The 17258-nt window shown below is 38.4% G+C and overlaps 2 protein-coding genes across 8 annotated transcripts in view; one reads left to right on the top strand and one right to left on the bottom strand.

The window, feature by feature from the left end:
• The first annotated feature begins 2909 nt into the window (after positions 1–2909).
• On the top strand, positions 2910–13207 carry CTSO (cathepsin O). Its single transcript, XM_048071862.2, has 8 exons — positions 2910–3242; positions 4229–4334; positions 5342–5475; positions 6654–6821; positions 8288–8409; positions 11521–11684; positions 12130–12222; positions 12748–13207. Exons 1-8 carry the CDS (start codon positions 3090–3092, stop codon positions 12780–12782), a joined length of 975 nt encoding a protein of 324 aa, XP_047927819.1. The 5' UTR covers positions 2910–3089; the 3' UTR covers positions 12783–13207.
• Positions 13208–14750: 1543 nt separating this feature from the next.
• TDO2 (tryptophan 2,3-dioxygenase) overlaps positions 14751–17258 on the bottom strand; it is a 45600-nt gene continuing 43092 nt past the window's right edge. For all 7 annotated transcript variants that reach the window (XM_066996095.1, XM_066996094.1, XM_066996093.1 and 4 more), the window contains 2 exons: positions 16793–16883; positions 14751–15561 (listed from right to left, as the gene is read on the bottom strand). In XM_066996095.1, coding sequence (XP_066852196.1) covers positions 15408–15561; positions 16793–16883 — 245 coding nt within the window. In that variant the 3' untranslated portion in view covers positions 14751–15407. The remainder of the gene's footprint in view (positions 15562–16792; positions 16884–17258) is intronic.

The raw sequence follows: 17258 nt of genomic DNA, 5'->3' as shown, positions 1-17258 counted from the left end.
AGCAATGGTTCACAAATCAAGCTTTCTTTTGACATTCCTTGTGAGCCACTGCCCTGCGCTCCTCCCAAGGGTCTCTCCCAAGATGAAGACCTGGACAAAAGGGTCCATCTGGTACTGCAACCCAACAGACACTATTAGTAGATGCCCAAACTCAGTTTTGCACTCAGAATTTGGCTACTGTGGTTCAGGCTCTTGTTAAAACGGTTTCGCCATTCACTTCCCATATTGCTATCTTTGTCTTATTGAGTTCCTATGCTCATTATGTCAGCACAAATTTATAATACTACAGTATCTCTTATGCCAGTCCTGAGTTTGCAGTGATAAAACATATCAGAGCACTCGGTAACATCTGTTTTGTTAAGATACTCTTTCATACTCTGGATATAAGGCATAAGTAGTGCTTATGCATCAAAGCTTGCAACAGTTCAGCTGAAACTCAACAGCAACTTGATGGGAGGGGGAAGGCAGAGCTGGATCATGATTAGCTACAGGTTTATTCAGCCCTGGACATGAGCTATGTGGTGGGATCATATCAGAGTTTTACTTATACTGCCAGGAGGTTCCTGAACTGCCATGATTGTTTTATCATTAATCGATCTGCCAACGTATGAGTTCCTTAGACTGTTTCAGCTTCTCAGTAATGACAGTATGTTAACTTTTCTCTTTACTACAAGAGTATGCAGAACTCCAGGCTACGGAGAAGAATAATGATTTTTTTTTTATTTTTATCATTAAAAAAAAACTTGGTCTGTAAGTGTGCAAATAAATACAAGTGCTCCTTTATCAGCAGGGTAAACTGGAAGGAACTGCTGTCCTCTCATGAATGAAGTAGTGGTTTTTGTTCTCACTTCCCCTGACAGATAATAATTCTGTTAATGTAGTCTCATTCCAGGAAAAAAAAAAAAAGCTGTTTAGTTGCTCACTTTAAGCTAGCAAACACAGCATCTAAAGGAGAAGCTATTCAAGACCTGCACTGGTTTTGGTACACGCATAAAAATCTTAGGTTGGCAGAATAAGATGGAATAAAGCAAATCAAAATAAAACAAAAATCAAATAGAAAATGTGATCTGAAACCCTTCCTTTGTTATCCCAAATTTATCATTCTTAGTCCTGCTTTGGAAAACCACAGTGATATTCACAAAAGCTTTTCAAGTGCCATTCATATATCATCATTTCTTGATGTCCAAGAAGATACAGCCAACATCAAAATACTTCTACCATTCTAGTCACAGAAAACAGCAAAGTCCATTTTATGAGAGGGAGGAGGAAATTAAAATTATTATGCAACATGGAGGACTCCATAGTGCTTCTGATAAAAGCTACTTAAAATTTAAATTTTAAATTTTCCAGTCACACATGGTGAGGTGGCAGACATCAGTAAAGCACTCATATTGAAGTCACCCAGCATCTCCTCAAACAGGAGTTAAAATTTTAATGAGAAACACTTCAAAATATAAAATAAAATAAAATAAAATAAAATAAAATAAAATAAAATAAAATAAAATAAAATAAAATAAAATAAAATAAAATCTCAGAAGCCAGCAAACCCAGGTATCTCAGGTATTTGAGCCATGACTGACAGGACAGGGAGTGGTGCAGCTCCATCGCCTCAGAGCCCAGCAGCTGGGCTGTGGGCCCTCCCCAGCCAACCCTGCACCCAGCAGGCACGCTCCACACACTGGAGCTGTTAGTTTGAAACCATTAGTTTTTTGTGTTTTACTTGCCACGACTGTATATACCTACCCATATAGAAATTAAATATCTGGGCCTCTTATGTTTCGTACACTATAATTTCTCTTTCAAATTTGTATTATCAAGTAAAATGCTACATGCTACAAAAAATAGGTATTGGTGCAATGCTTTACAGAGTGAATGCTGACACAAAGTTTAGTGTTATACAGCACAGTTGTGACAGCAAAACTACAAAACTTCCCACTCCGTAACTTAAACTTTCAGCATTCAGTAAACTCAGAGCAGCAGGTTTTGCTGCTGCTACCCTGGGACAGGGCGTGTGTTTTCATTTTGTTGTAGCAAGATGGTGGGAGAAAAAGTAACAGAGGTAACTGAAAAGTAATACATTAAGTTTAAACACAGAACTACTCTATTTACAAACATTGAATATATAAAGCACTTGACAATGGAAATAAACAAAATAGAATTTTGTTAATTTACACCTGCATAACAAAAAGCTTTAGATGCCAAACACTAACCTGCTTTCTTTAATATCAGCACTTGAATAGTCTCTAAAGAAACAGATGAGCTGCCATGAGCATATGCAGTTAGTTTCTTTCAAGGATTTTCTTCTACTGTAACAGGTGTACTGGATACCAAAGGCTGTGGAGATTGGCTTTGTAGTACATTGTAGCTCTTCACATGCCAATAAAGCCTTCCCATGCTAAAGGCCACGAACTAAGCTGCCTCAAGGAAGTAACTACCCCTCCTTCCTAATAAGAGTCCAGTTTGCATGTATCAACTCATTTTCCTGTCAGGGAAAGCCTTGCATTGGTTTTCAACCTCGTACTTAATTGAACGCTCAACGCCTCTTTTCCCCTAGTTTTTGTCCCTGAAGCCTGCAGCTGTTGTTTCACACACCGGCACGGCCTGCCTGCTGCACCGCACAGCTCTCATGCAGCCTCACGGCTCATCACCCACACTGAAAAACACTGTTTGAAACACGAGTTTTTTTCCAGGAGCTGCCAAGTGCCCGAAACTCAACAAAACCCGAGCCAGTGCAGCAGTGCCAGCCCAGAACCACCTGAAGCAGTACGCCCGGCCCCTTGGGGGCGGCAACCATCTTATGCCCCGCCCGCTCTGCCCCGCCTCACGGCGGCTGGAACCCTGTGGGCTTGTAGGGTCCCGCTGCGGGACGAAATGGGGGCTGCGTTTGGGTAGAGGCTTGAAAAAAAAAAAAGTCTTCAGACCCCCATCTTCCCACAAAAATAGCCCGACTGCAAGCCCTGCGGGGAGCAGGGGGTGTTCCCCCTCGGCTCCACCCCGCCATGACATGACCGCCGGGGGCGGGGCGGCGGCGGGGCAGCTGGCAGGGAGCGGTGTTCCGCTGTCCGCCGAGGCCTGGGAGGTCCTCAGCGATGGTGCTCTTGTGCTCCCTGCTGTGGCTGGCTAGTGCCGCTGCCCAAGTGCCTGCTAGCACCTGGCGTGGGGAGGAGGGCGACGGTGGGCCGGGACACCCTCCGTGGGATGGAGGCGGCCGGGAGAGGGAAGCGGTGGCGGCGGCCCTGCGGGTAGGTGTCCCTGCATGCCCCTACCCTCGCGATCCGCGCTTGGTAGCGGCTACCGCTGGAGGAGGAGGAGGAGGAGGAGGAGGAGGAGGAGGAGGAGGAGGAGGAGGAGGAGGAAGAGGAGGGAGCAGTTGTTGCTGTTCTTCCTTCTCCGTTTCGGACACGAGGTGTCAGCCTCCCCCCGGGTGCCCCCCTTGCCCACCGTGCTGGGGTGCCCGCTCTGACAGGGCAGGGAGACTGAGGGCCAGCCTGGTGGCAGCCCCCGCCGGGTTCGGTGACTGTTCGTGCTGGTGGGACTAAAGGTAACCCACAGGCACCTTTGGGCTTGGGGTGTGTTCCTGCCTCCCTTGTGCCATAAACCAGCACGGGCCAACCGATGCCTTCTACTGAAGGGTACGTGATGAAGGCTGGGTTATGTACGCAGAGGAGATGGTGTTAAGTTTTTCATGTTGCATGTTGAGCTTTGTCAGCAGAAGTTGCAGGGGGGTCAGATCATCTTGCTTTCATATTTCAGAAACTTGTTTTTTTTCAGAGATCTAGTTTCCTGATAAGTTTAGGTTTCTGAAAGTCTTTTGGCCATTGTACAGCCCTTTTGTTTTATACAAACATAAAACAAGGCAGGATTAAATCTAATCTAAAGACAAGAGGTTTTTACGTATCTCTGAACTACAAGGTTAGTTGTGCTGTCAAAGAAGGGCATCAGATGAGTTTGACACAATTTGTTCTCAGCTTATTTGTTTGGCTTGCCTTGAATCACGTTCCTTCCTTCTGTATGCTTTTACAAATGTTTCTTGGTATCTTTCTTGGAGTTGAAATTAGTCATTGCTTTGGTTTGATAGGAATACAGGATGAATCTGGGTTGAATCTGAGGTGAACAGCTGTCTTGTTATCCAAGTTCATGTTTACTGTTTGTAACCTTTTTCTGCTCTTACGGTTTTGTCACTACTGGTAACTTAATAATGTCCACAATACTTTTGTTTTTTCTTTAGGAAAGCGCTAAAAGAGTTAGATTTCTGAATTCATCATCAAATGATAACGCATCTGCTTTCTATGGAATAAACCAGTTTTCTCACCTGTTTCCTGAAGAGTTCAAAGGTACAGTTTTTGGCTGCTGCTAATGTCTTTCCTGTTGTTTTCTTCTTACTCTTTTCCAGAACCTTGTATTTTTCACATTTACAGATTCTTCCAGTGCTGCTAATCAGCTAGTTTACAATGTCTGGTACCAAACTGTAAGTACTTCTGAAGGATACAACAATCCTCATCATGTTTCTCTGGTCTTGCAAGATTGAATAGCTTAGAGCCTGAGTTTGATTTAGCATGCAGACTTGTTCTTCTTTCTTTCTTCTCACAGGGCCTTCAGATCTTTTTCAGTTACAACAGTTTTAAAAGCGAAAAATAGTCAATGTTCTTGAGTAGTCTTAAGTTCCTTTTCCCAATCCTAAGGCAAAATGGGCTACAATCCAAACAGTGCACATCAGTCAAAGGCTGTGCAATTATAGCTATGACTATCAGGAGCAATATGGCAAGCTTCTTTTTTTTTTTTTTTCCTTTTTTACTGAGATTTGTCTGTTACCTAACCTGATTTTTCACTCTACAGTTCAAGTCTGCTGTTAGATACCATACTATTAATTGCAGTGATTTCAAACCTCTTTTTGATTTTAAATAACTAAAGAGCTTTTTTCTTAAGTGAAAAACTTAAAGTTGAGTGTGTTTCAAAATCTTTAAATTTTCATCTATTTTTTCCATTTTTTTCTGACTAAAATAAAGTAATATTTTCAGTAAGTAAAATATTGTGAACATTCTAACAAAACTTATTTATTATTGATTAGCTTCAGTAAGTCTTCATACTCTGTACTCACATTCCCCACATGGAGTAGTTCTCTTCTTTCTAGAAATGTAGGTATACTTAAATTCATTCTGGAGTATAATCAGTATTTTAAAAGACATTAATTTCTCTGTGGACTTGAGAATGAGATATAATCGCACGATTGTAACTACAGATAAAAGTTACCTTTATGGCTTCTAAAAAAAAAAAGTGTTTTGTTTTTTTTTTTTGAGTTACTAAATTACTAGATTTATAAATGTTTGTATTCTGTGTTTAGCTATTTACTTAAGAAGCATACCTCACAAACTTCCCAGATACATAAAAGTGCCAAAGGGAAAGGAAAAACCTTTGCCAAAGAAGTTTGACTGGAGGGACAAGAAGGTCATTGCAGAAGTGAGAAATCAGCAAACAGTAAGTCCTGGTGTTTTCCTTTCCTGATTCTCAAGCACTGCTCAGAGGCAGTTCCAGCAAGTTCCAGCAAGTACATGTACAGCAAGCGCAATGAAGGAAAGGAAAGGATAAGCACTACCTCAAGACTCTTGGAGCACTGACACAAGTATGGCTAGTTGGGCATATACAGAGTAGGATTAGACTTAAAAGCATAAGATGTAAAAGTTGTTGTGTATTTAGGAATTGTGCAATTGTGAATTTTATGTAATATGTTTTTGGATCTAGTTAACTAAGTCTGCAAATATTTTGCACTCTAAGTATCTTGTATTTTTCTGGAGAGACTGAGGTAGATTCAGTACTTGACCTCTTGTCCCCTGTACACCTGGGTACAGATCCCTTGCTTGGAGTGCCCATGACTGGTCAAGACCAATATCTTTACCATGAAATACCTCAGGAGATGTACACATGACAGGAAAATAATGGAACCCAACTGATTACAGTTTATCCCAAATTGACTATAGGACTGGTAACTTGTTAGTAGGGTAAGAAACAACTCAGCTTTTAAATCCCCAATATATTTCCTGCCTGTGCTTCACCTAGACCATGCCTAGGAATAACCTGTACTCTCTATTTGAAACATCACAATTTAAGGAGCTGAGAACTATAATATAGATTCTGTTACGAGCTAAGATTTTTTCTCTTGCATTGAATTTGAATTTACTGTCTCTTAAGCTGTAATCTAATATAGTTTTGGAAAAATCTGTAGTCTAAAGAAAGCCATTGACTGTCTCCTTAAGTGCCTCCCTTTCAAAAACTTACTAAGATGATTAAAAAATAATTTCTTCCTGAGCCTTGGTCTCTAAGGAAATACATATCTCACAGTAAAAAGCATCTTCAGACCTATTTTAAAGGGCTGTTTTTTATCATAGCAAAAATGAGTCAGGAAGGAATCCTTAAAATAAGATACTGATAATGCATTTATATTTTTCACAGTGTACTACAGGAGGGGAAAAAAAAAATAAAAAATTTAAGGCAGTAGGAAAGAAATTTAACAAGACTTTAAAAATATTGATTTAAGATGATGTAGTAAATGAAGAGCCTTGGAAAACCCTTTTAACTTTTTTTTTCTCCATATCAGACTTGAAAAACAAAGCTGACTTTTTAATTTTTTTCTCCCATTTTCCTTCTCTTTGTACCAGTGTGGAGGCTGCTGGGCCTTCAGTGTTGTGGGTGGTATAGAGTCTGCCTATGCAATTAAAGGAAATAACCTGGAAGAACTCAGTGTACAGCAGGTTATTGATTGTTCATACAATAACTACGGTTGCAGCGGGGGATCCACTATAAGTGCTCTGAACTGGCTGAATCAGGTTTGAAACTTTTCATACATCTTGAACCCTTCCTTAGTTTTCATATTGGCTTTTTTTTTTTTTTTTTTACTGGGGAAAAATGATGGGGAAGGGTGAGTGTATGCTTTACGCACACACATGCATATAAAAAATACATATACTTTTATATAAAAAAAAGGATGAGCTATGTGTATGTATACGTGTGTATGCATATACACATGTATGTATTTGTATGTATACATGTATGTATTTAGTCTGGAATTAAGCATTGCTTCAAGCAGAATTGAAATTTGAATTTTAGCATCTATATATGTTGCTTGTGAATATAATAATTCAACCTACAGGTCTGAGAATAATGTTCTTCGAGAGGTGCAGTATTGCCACTGAACTCAATTGAAATAACAGACGTACAGTACCAGTGTAGAAGGAGCCATTTATTCAAGTGTCATTATGTGGATCTGAGTGTCTGATTTAGGCACCAACATCTGGGGAAAAGGAGGGATGTGGAGATTTTCTGTTTTCAAATTTCTGTGGTTTTGTTGCAAACACTGTAAAATCATGCAGAAGTTTGGGGATCTCAGAATAAAATTGACCTCATTTATCTTTGTATCACTTGCAACCTGAAACAATCAAAATGCAGCCATAATTTCAAAAATTAATTCTACTTTACCTATAGCTGGTACATTCCATTCTAAAAATGCAAAACGTGTTTATAATATGTGTAAGCAGAAACGTTTTAATATATTTTGAAATAAAAAGTACTTTCTAGGAAGACAGTTTGAGTTACAAGAATATAAAAAGAATCCCTCAGTTTTTTATTTTATTTTTTTTTAAAAGGCTGATTCTCCTTTTTAAGGAACTCTATAATTCTACCCATAAAGATTCATATAATCCCTACTAGTAGTAGTCTAGATGACTTGTTTATGTTTGCATTTCGAGAAAGATAGAGGATATTCACCTGGATTCCTCCAAAGCAAAATTACCTCTTGGCTGACAGCAGAGGGCCCACAAGTGAATTAGACTGGAGAAGACACTATCTCAAAATACTGTATTGCAGAAGACAAGTACAAAAGGTTGATACAATAGCTTTGCAGCTGGACTTTGAACGATGGCATCCGTAATGCAGTTATATAGTGGCATAAATATTTGAAGTCAATGGCAGAATTGGACTTAATTTCAGATTTTTTGTATAACTGTACATGGGATATTTGTGGTTCGTGAACTGTTCCAAAGAAAGGATAATTTTGTGTGTGGATGTCATTTGGAGAGAATGAAGGAACAGCTGAATCCCTTCTGGAACTGTCTCTGCAAACAGAGAAACTACAGATAGTAAATATTTTATCTCCCAACATCATATTCTTATTTGTAATGTCACTAAGAACATACTGTATTTTGAGTCAGTTCTGTGGTTGGTTTCAATGCCTGGTGTGATCTGCATAGAGCTGAACTCAAACACATTAAATTCTCATTCATTTCTCTTCTTGCAGACAAAAGTAAAACTTGTGAGAGATTCAGAATACACTTTTAAAGCTCAGACAGGACTGTGCCATTATTTTGGTCACTCAGATTTTGGAGTTTCAATAACAGGATTTGCTGCATATGACTTCAGGTAACTGCTAGCTTTTTTATTATTATTATTTGCTAGTTTCTTTATTGGGATACTTAATTTGATTTTGATTAATGTGGTATTGTGCAAGTTGTTACTAGCACCGGACTTTTCAGATGAGATTAAAACAGAGGTACTAGTCTCTTTGCAATAAACTATCAACAGTCATAAATGTTCTTCTCTGAGGAACTGTAACCCTAGAATCCAGGCCATTGTTAGTTTTAAGATGTTTATATTCTTTCTAATTAAAGTTTTGAAATTTCAGCTGATGATTTTGAAAACATGGAAAAACTGCTTGAACCCGGTTGCATAAAAACATCTAAATCATAAAAACATAGAATCATTTAGTTTGAAAAAGACCTTCAAGATTGTCAAGTGCAGCTATCCACCTAACACTACATGTCCACAGCTAAACCAGTGCCACATACACACACCTCTTAAATAGCTCCGGGGACGGCATAAGCAGTTTATTTTCCCCTCCCCCCGTGTTTTCTCCACTAGTATTTCCAATTTTGTGAGTTGGGTCACTTAAAAAAAAATACAGGAGGCAATTTAATAAGTAATTTTAATGGCACAGTTTGAAAACCTCTTGCTGTTTTGTAGTTCTACTGCTAGGTCTTTCCACCAAGAGTGGTAAGGGTCGGAGGTGGAACAGCAGCTGCGCTGTCCGACCAAGGCTCTATTCAGCCTAGCATCTTATTTCCAGGAGTAGACAAAAGTACTTAAGAACCAGACAGAAATGAACAGGGCGCGAGTAGCTACCATACTTTCTCAAAGCATCAGTGGCTCTAAGGCTCTCTGAGCCAGCCTCGTCTTTCTTCCATAACCCTCCGTGTATTTTCCAAACTTTTCCAGATGCCTCTTGGTTCTATATAAACTTGTAGCGCACACAGCATCTGATGGCAAAGAGGTTAGGTGTCACAACCTAAACACGCACAGGAGGAAAAACTATTTCTGTTAGTTCTGAACCTGTCTCTTAGTTTCATTTCATTCCCCTACTGCTGCTTCTGGGGGGCGGGGGGGAGGGGGGAGTGTGGAGGATAAGTAATGGTTATTCCTTGTCTACCCTTTATCTGTGTACAAGCTTCCCAAGGAAATCCCCACTCTTCACAAATACCTGCAATTTATAGCTATTAACCATCCTCAACATCTATGGCAGTGTGTTGAAAACTGATCCCTGCTAATGACTGGTATCTGTTCCTTCTGTCTGCTAGGTTTCATGTAGGTGATTAAAATCAGAGAAGATGCAAACGAGACAGTACTGATTTGGTTGGTTGGTAGATTTATTTATTAATATATTTTGAGGCAAATTCCTCTTATTTAGTCAGATGTGGGGGCTCATTGCAGAGTTTTCTGTGGATTGTTTCGTTTCTTCCCCACATTTTGGAACATTCTAATCTCTTTCTACAGACAAGACAGGAATGAGTGAGTGAGTATGTTTGTGTATGTGTTTAAGGATGTTTTTGAAACTCACACATTTGAAGTCGTTTGCTTTTTGTCATTGTTCATTCAGGTTCAGTAATTGTATATCATCTCTATTAAGATCGTCTCTATTTGGATAATGGTGATTTTGCCCAGGGGTGGAAGATGCCTTTGTGCGTTTTCACACCTACATAAGAGGGACTTTGATTCTGTCTTAAAATAGTGATAACAGTAGTTTTGTTTTAATTATTACCGCTGTTGTACTTTCATATGTACAAGCAGACCTTCAAAACTATCCTTTCTTTTGAAGGCAGGGGAATATATAAGGTCAGACTTGCATCATGCTGAAGTGAACAAAGCTTAATAAAAACTCCTGTATTCTTAAGGAAAATGCACCCCAAGGAGATCTTTAAATGGAGAATTTTGTGGACTAATTGCGTGCCAAAATAACAAAATTGAAAGCTTTGACTTTCCATGTAGTCAGTTGGAGGAGATGAAACCTGCTTTTCTGTGAAGGCACTCACATTTGTTGTTGGAGTCTTGATGGTAGGAGTACTTATTCAGAGACTCTGTAAACAGTTAATGTTTAAACCTTTCCCCTTAATATGGAGGTATGCACTAGGTTTGTTTCAGGATCTAGGTAAGGGTTTAGCAATAAACATGAGTTATTTTCTTAAATGTATCTTACTTTTGAGTGTGGCTGGATGGGGCAAGTACTACAGCAACTAATAATTTGTAGGCACTAATCGTGTTCAAGTTAGAAAGCTTAAGTCAGTGTCTTTAAATTAGGTCTTTTAAATTGGCTATCTTTAAATTGGAACCGTGAGTCAGTAACAGTATGATCCTATGACTTTAATCAGAATTTGTTGAAAAACTTAGGAAGTATTCAGTTAGTTCAGTATTTATCTGCTTACATACCCACATCCTCCTCCAGTCTGTGACTTAGCAAACAGTATTGTCAACTGAATTTTGTAAATGCAACTGATAGCTTTTTAGGCTTTTGTACTGAGAAACATTGTTTCTAATTTTTATCAGTACAATACAGCTGCATACTGAACTTCAAGACAAGAAATATAATTTATCCAGGAAGCGAATTACTGCCGGATATAAGGAACTAAAACCAATTATAGCTTTGCCACTCTGTGTATGCCAAATTTAGATATTACAGATGCCATGCAATGATAAATATTTCCTCCTACAATACATTACATAAGTAAAATTATATGCAGATGCTAATGGCAAATATCTGTTACTGGTAATGTCCTGTGTTTTGATGTGTTTGAGATACATCATACATAACAATGCAATAAAATATGGAAGAGGTACTTCTGTATGTTTGAAAATTAACAGGCAATAACAATGTAGACTAATGGTTTGTCCAAAGCTGATTTTTAATTGAGAGGAGCAGTGCATAAAAGGTATGTGGTGTTTAGTGTTGCCCACCAATTTGACCCAGAGTTTTTTAATAGCATATCTTTTGATCAGCACCTTTTCCATAGTCTGTGTGCCCTACTTTTATGTTACTGCATTGTAAATAAAATTCATATTTATTGATGTATGTTATGTAATGTGTAGCACTCACAGGGAAAAGTGTAATTATTTGATTATTAGATCATACTTAAGTCGACTACTACCTCTCAAATTGCATTATTATGCTAACTTTAACTGCGTTATCACTCACTTCTTTTGCAGTGGCCAAGAAGAGGAAATGATGAGGATGCTTGTTAACTGGGGTCCTTTGGTAGTAACAGTAGATGCAGTTAGCTGGCAGGATTATCTTGGTGGGATCATACAGTATCACTGCTCTAGTGGACGAGCAAATCATGCTGTACTTATCACGGGTTTTGACAGAACAGGTATGTTTCCATCAACTGAGTTTTTAGGTTTTTGCATTCTCTTACTTGCAACTTGGCCCCCTGTAGTGCAAGTGATTACAATGCATAATGCTTCAACTGGTTGTGCTTTTGAGAACTGTTTGATTTGGTGTCACCTCAGTTCTGGAAGTGAGGTCTGATCCCAGGAAAGAACCTCTTCTTTTCCTTTGGTTCTGTGGGACTTCATGTCCTTGTAAAGACAAGAACGTGAGCATCTATGTCTTTACCCTAGCAGAGGATATATCCAGTCTGTTCAACGCTGGTGTATTAGCTGCCTTCTCTGTGAACAACAGTAGGTTTGTCTGTACTGTCATCCAATCAGCATCCTATGAGACACTAAAATGCTAATCAAAGAGTGTTATATTATTATTTTTTTATGCTTCCCAAATCTCATGTTGCCTTTTCTTTATGAAAATATCTTTTGCAGGTAGCATCCCTTACTGGATTGTACAGAACTCCTGGGGACGTACATGGGGAATAGACGGTTATGTTCGTGTTAAGATAGGCAGCAATGTCTGTGGTAAGTCTGATGAAAAATAATGCAAGTGGTAAAGGCCATATATGTAAGAAAAGTGATATATTGGGATCCTCACAGAGGAAATACAAATCATTGGTATGCTTTAAAAAAGGGTAGATGAGTTCAGGTAGAAAAATAGTCACTGCTAGTTAACCAAACCATATAACATAATGTCCATAACTAACGCATATGATTGAAAGGGAAGAGGATATCAAGGTTTAGATTGATTTTCAGCACCCAAATATCACTAATGCTGAATCCTCAAAAAAGAGTGAAATTTTGAACATGAAAGCAGAGGAGGGAGGAGGGTAGAGCTCAACTATAAATAGCATCAGGCAATGAAGAAATAAGAGTTGCAGCGTTTTTTTGTTTGTTTTTTTTTCTGTCCCCACCCCAACAATTTACCTATTGTCAACATATGGAAGAGAGGGGACGTAACATGAGTATCAATTCTGGTAACTTATTTCTGGTAAGTCTCTGTTTCTAAGACTTACTCATTCTTTCTTTTTTTTTTCATTTCACTTGCAGGTATAGCAGATACAGTTTCATCAGTATTTGTTTGACACTGGCCAAAGACCATGACTGTTATTTGCATAATCATTTGACATACACTGTATGTGAAGACTTTACTCCAAAGCAACCTTTTCTAAAGTAAGAAACAACTGTATGAGGAAGCCCTGATTTTAGGCTTTACAGGAATTGGTTTGGCTGGAGTTTTTAAAAGTGTTTTTATTTGGAATGTGTATTGTGTATCAAACCTCTCATGGAATAAGAAGACTTAAAATCAACCACAGAGTGTGCAGAAAGAGGTTAAAAAAATGGATTGGAACTGTGAATGTGAAACCCTATCAAGGTGCTGTATACTAAAGAATACACTCCATAAAAATCTTGCTAGGAAAAAATTGATGACAAATAAGGAACCTGAATCCACTAATCAACAGTGTGATGGAGTATAATCCATGAACATAGAACATGAGATGAACTATGATTATGTCTGGTTTTATTGGGTGGGGAAAGGGGAGGTTGGAAGAAAACATTCTCTCTGTTATGCTTTTATACCCATCTTGTCTTTTGTAGCGCCTCAGACGTTTTGTCTTCCTCCTTTTTGTGAAATTCTACATTTTCTCTAAAGCTAGAAGAATAGAGGAGGGGAATGGATAGTTAAAGTTGTCTCCTTAGCACCCAGGGTCAGTGTAGTGCTGCAGTCCTTCCATTTCAGTCTGACACCTTTCTTGTATAGATACAAATTCAGAGCTCTTTAGAGTAGGGAGTGTTTTAGAAAGTGCCTGGAATGTCACAGTCTTCTGAATTAATTTGTTAGATGGATAGAAAAGCAAGCAGAAACTATATTTAGACAAACCCAAGACACGTCTAGTGGCTTAACATCCCATGCCTTGACAGGACATAAGTGTTTGCAAATCAACTAATTCTGCCTTTTGATAGCTGTGTCAGTTCCACAAATCTTCTCTACTTCATAACTAACAGCGAAACCAGTGGCAAAGCATAAATGCAAAAAAATTGTCTATTATAGAAAAAATGATGGCAGTAGAGTGCTGTTGATATATTTGCCACCTTTTAGAAATCAGCAATTACAGAATACTCCAAGTAGGGTAGATGCTGAATTACCCTACAAAATTATTGAACTTTATTGAACTCACAGGAGACTTGCTGGGAACCAAAGAGTGGTTCTAGATTTGCTGACCTGTATAACTGCAGTTGGAGAAAAATGTAACTAGAATTGACAACTAAACATGCACTCATGCACTTTCAAAGTGTTCTGTCATCTGGAACTCTTTACCTGTATCACTGATGAAGTGCTACTAGGAAAAGTATTGAAGCAATTCTGTAATTTTTGCACTCATAGTACCATGTTAATAGGTCTCTGTAGTATAATCCTTTTGTAACAGATGCCATGAATGTTCATAATTGTCTGTGTAAATATTGTCGTTTTAGTACTTCTACTTTGAAGGACTTCTAATATTTTCAGTGGAAAAAAAAAAAGACCAAGTACTGTGTTTCACTACTTCAGGTTCTGCTACTTACCAAGTTTTACTGTCTGAAAACTTCATATTAACCAAAAGGAGAAGTCTTCTGTAGTATTGCCTTAGCAGATTACAAACAACAAATAGCACATTTCCCTAACCGGAACAAAACCAGCTAAAGTTCTAAATTGACATTAATAAGAGTAATGTTGTTATAGTAGTATCAAACACAGAAGTTTCATCTGTGCTTTTGAAGCCGTACAGCCAAGCCTAAGTACCTAAAAAGCATTATTAGACCAAACAACAGAAATTAAGGCCTGCGGTGTATGTGTATTTCCAGGGAAAGCATTTATGCAGATGAGAGTCCACTCATGAGTTGACGACCCAGCTCTATCAATACCTTATGGCCAAAGTCACTTCACTTTTATGATATAACAATTTTATCCTTATTTTAATGATATTTTAAATTAAAAAAAAAAACACTTTAAATTTCTGCTATACTGTTGTTTGAACACTGTGCTTGCTTTAGAAGAAGACTTAACAAAAGAAGAGCTTTAATACTGCTTTATTTAAAGTGCAAAGTACTTACTTATATCTACTATTCTTAATGCTAAGTATTTCTACTGAAGGGATTTACATTCATGTGTAATACAATTCAGGAGGTTTGGGTTTCCACAGATTGAAGACTTAATATTTTTTCAAAGTGGAGCTTTTGAAAATCTTAACCCAAAATTACTTTTGAAATTCCACTACTGCTCAGAAATTAATTTTCTTTTGAAGCTGATGAGAATAATTATATCTTTGACTCGAAGAATTACATTACTAAAAGCCATTAGGCAAACTAACACACAACAATATGTACAAATAAGACATGATTGTGATAATTCATTATAATTTGCTCTCTTTCCATAAGTGTGGGCTTTATTTTCAACAATTTTCAACACTTCTGCTAAGTTAAACTGGCCACTGATTTGAATTGGGTTATCATTTTAGCTTTAATATAGTATAATTCAATACAGATTATTTTTTCTACAAATGGTTAAATTTCTTCCATTAGTCGATCATACTATTCACATAATTGTCATACATAAATAAATATTTACACACCCATGCTGCATGAGAACAGTTGCTATACTTGAGGGATAGCACCCATCAAGATGGAAGTTCTGAAGTTCTTTACAGCAATCAGTCTAGAAAGGAGGTAGTTCAATCAGAGTCGTCGCTGCTAAAGTAGGAGCTGTCACAGTATTCTGCTGTATAAAGGAATTTATGAATAGTTGGATTCATTTTTGGTATCCAGGGTCTTGGCACTAGAAATGTTGAAAGATTGAACAAATCCACGAACACCTTGTATCTGTCACTGAAAAAGATAATTGGAACAATTAATTTTGCTGTGTTGGCATAGGAGTAATTTCCAAAACCTCAGGAATTGTTCCCTCTCATTTATTGAAGATTTCTGCACTAACCATCCTTCTCCTTAATATTTCAGAATAAAAGTCCCATACTAACTGTTTCTAGGGCATAGCAGATTAAATTATATTTAAAGGGAAGTAGCCACATCCTTCTCCTAAAACTGCAGACTACAGGGGCTCTAACCTCCAGACCTCCGCTCTTGTAGTAGGTATGAAGGGGAATGTATCTGGGAAGAATGTTAATCTGAAATTAAGAAAAAGTGAGAAGGATTGCTGAAAAGATAATGAACCTTGAATTTTAAGCCATCTTCACTGAATTCAATATAACCTGCCTGCTTTCTTTCCCCCGCTGTATTATAATGTTTTAGATAGGAATCATTGCCTGCAGCTATAGATGCCAGTCACTGGCTGCGTACTGTCTCTTTGAAAACAATCCTAAAAGAAGGTCCTCTTAGAAAATATTTCAAGTGTTCTTTTGCTTTTTGACATAATGTGGTTTGGGACATAGTGAGGACGCAGTTGAGCCTAAAAAGTTCAAACCAAACTAGCTGAATTCTCAAATTTTGTGTAAGTAAGTCTCTCTCTGCTCATTCAGAGAATTCTGCACTCAGGCCCAAACCATCCATTAAAAGACGAATTTTAAATTTTCTCTCTGCTTTATCCAACAGAAGGAAACAGGTTTCTGATTTTTTGCCTGCGCAGCTAGAGGGTATCAATAAATATCAGCTTTCAAAATATACTCAACCCTAAATTTCAGTACCTTAGGTTATATACTTAGAGTCATTCTAAGGATTAAAGCAACTGTCATTAGCTGCACAGCAGACGGGACTCATTTCCAGCCTGTATCACCTAATTAACTTGGGCTGGATAGCACACAAGCTAAACGATGCAGAATTAATATTATTTCTATTACGGTAATGCCTAGATCCCTTGCTTGAGACTTATAAATGGCATTTTGCATGAGTGATCAAAGCCCTTTGCCCCAAAAGGTTTTGAATTTATGTATGTCAACCTGATAAGTAAATGTACAACGGGCAGAAAGAGGAGGAAATGACAGAGTCCCAAAAGAGAAACAACAGCCCCCTAACCTCCAGTGAGCTGTCTGAAATCTGTCTCCTGGCAGTACAATGCCTACAAACTGCATTATTGTAAGTAATGGGGGAAATGCGTTATTCTTACCTCACTGTTGAGCGCAAATAGTGGTAGCCTGATGACCCTCCTGTGCCAGCCTTACTGCCAATCATTCTGTGCACCATGCAGACATGGTTATCTAAGTCACACAAACCAAGGGCATGGCAAATAGCCAGTGTTAAGATTGAAACAAAAGGTCACATCAAGGTGAATCATTGAAATATTAAAGATAACAGAGAGATGAGCTACTAGGTTTTCAGCAATACAGGGGTAAATTATGCCACTCTTCAGTCAACTAACATAAAATGATAGTTAATACAGAATTAACACACTATTATACATCATAGCCCCTCGCTACAGGAAGGACATGGACGTGCTCGAGCGAGTCCAGAGAAGGGCGACCAAGCTGGTGAGGGGTCTGGAGAACAAGTCTTACGAGGAGCGGCTGAGGGAGCTGGGCTTGTTCAGCCCGGAGAAGAGGAGGCTCAGGGGCGACCTTATCGCTCTCTACAGT

Source organism: Anser cygnoides, chromosome 4, assembly GCF_040182565.1.
Source record: "Anser cygnoides isolate HZ-2024a breed goose chromosome 4, Taihu_goose_T2T_genome, whole genome shotgun sequence".
Lineage (NCBI taxonomy): Eukaryota > Metazoa > Chordata > Aves > Anseriformes > Anatidae > Anser > Anser cygnoides.
This window is presented reverse-complemented; position numbering and strand designations above follow the sequence as displayed.

Bases quoted from the DNA above. Each gene is read 5' to 3' on its own strand.
- CTSO (XM_048071862.2), top strand. From the start codon at position 3,090: ATGGTGCTCTTGTGCTCCCTGCTGTGGCTGGCTAGTGCCGCTGCCCAA. The intron at 5,476-6,653 runs GTAAGTCCTGGT...TCTTTGTACCAG, and splicing joins AAGTGAGAAATCAGCAAACA to TGTGGAGGCTGCTGGGCCTT. The intron at 8,410-11,520 runs GTAACTGCTAGC...CTTCTTTTGCAG, and splicing joins TTTGCTGCATATGACTTCAG to TGGCCAAGAAGAGGAAATGA.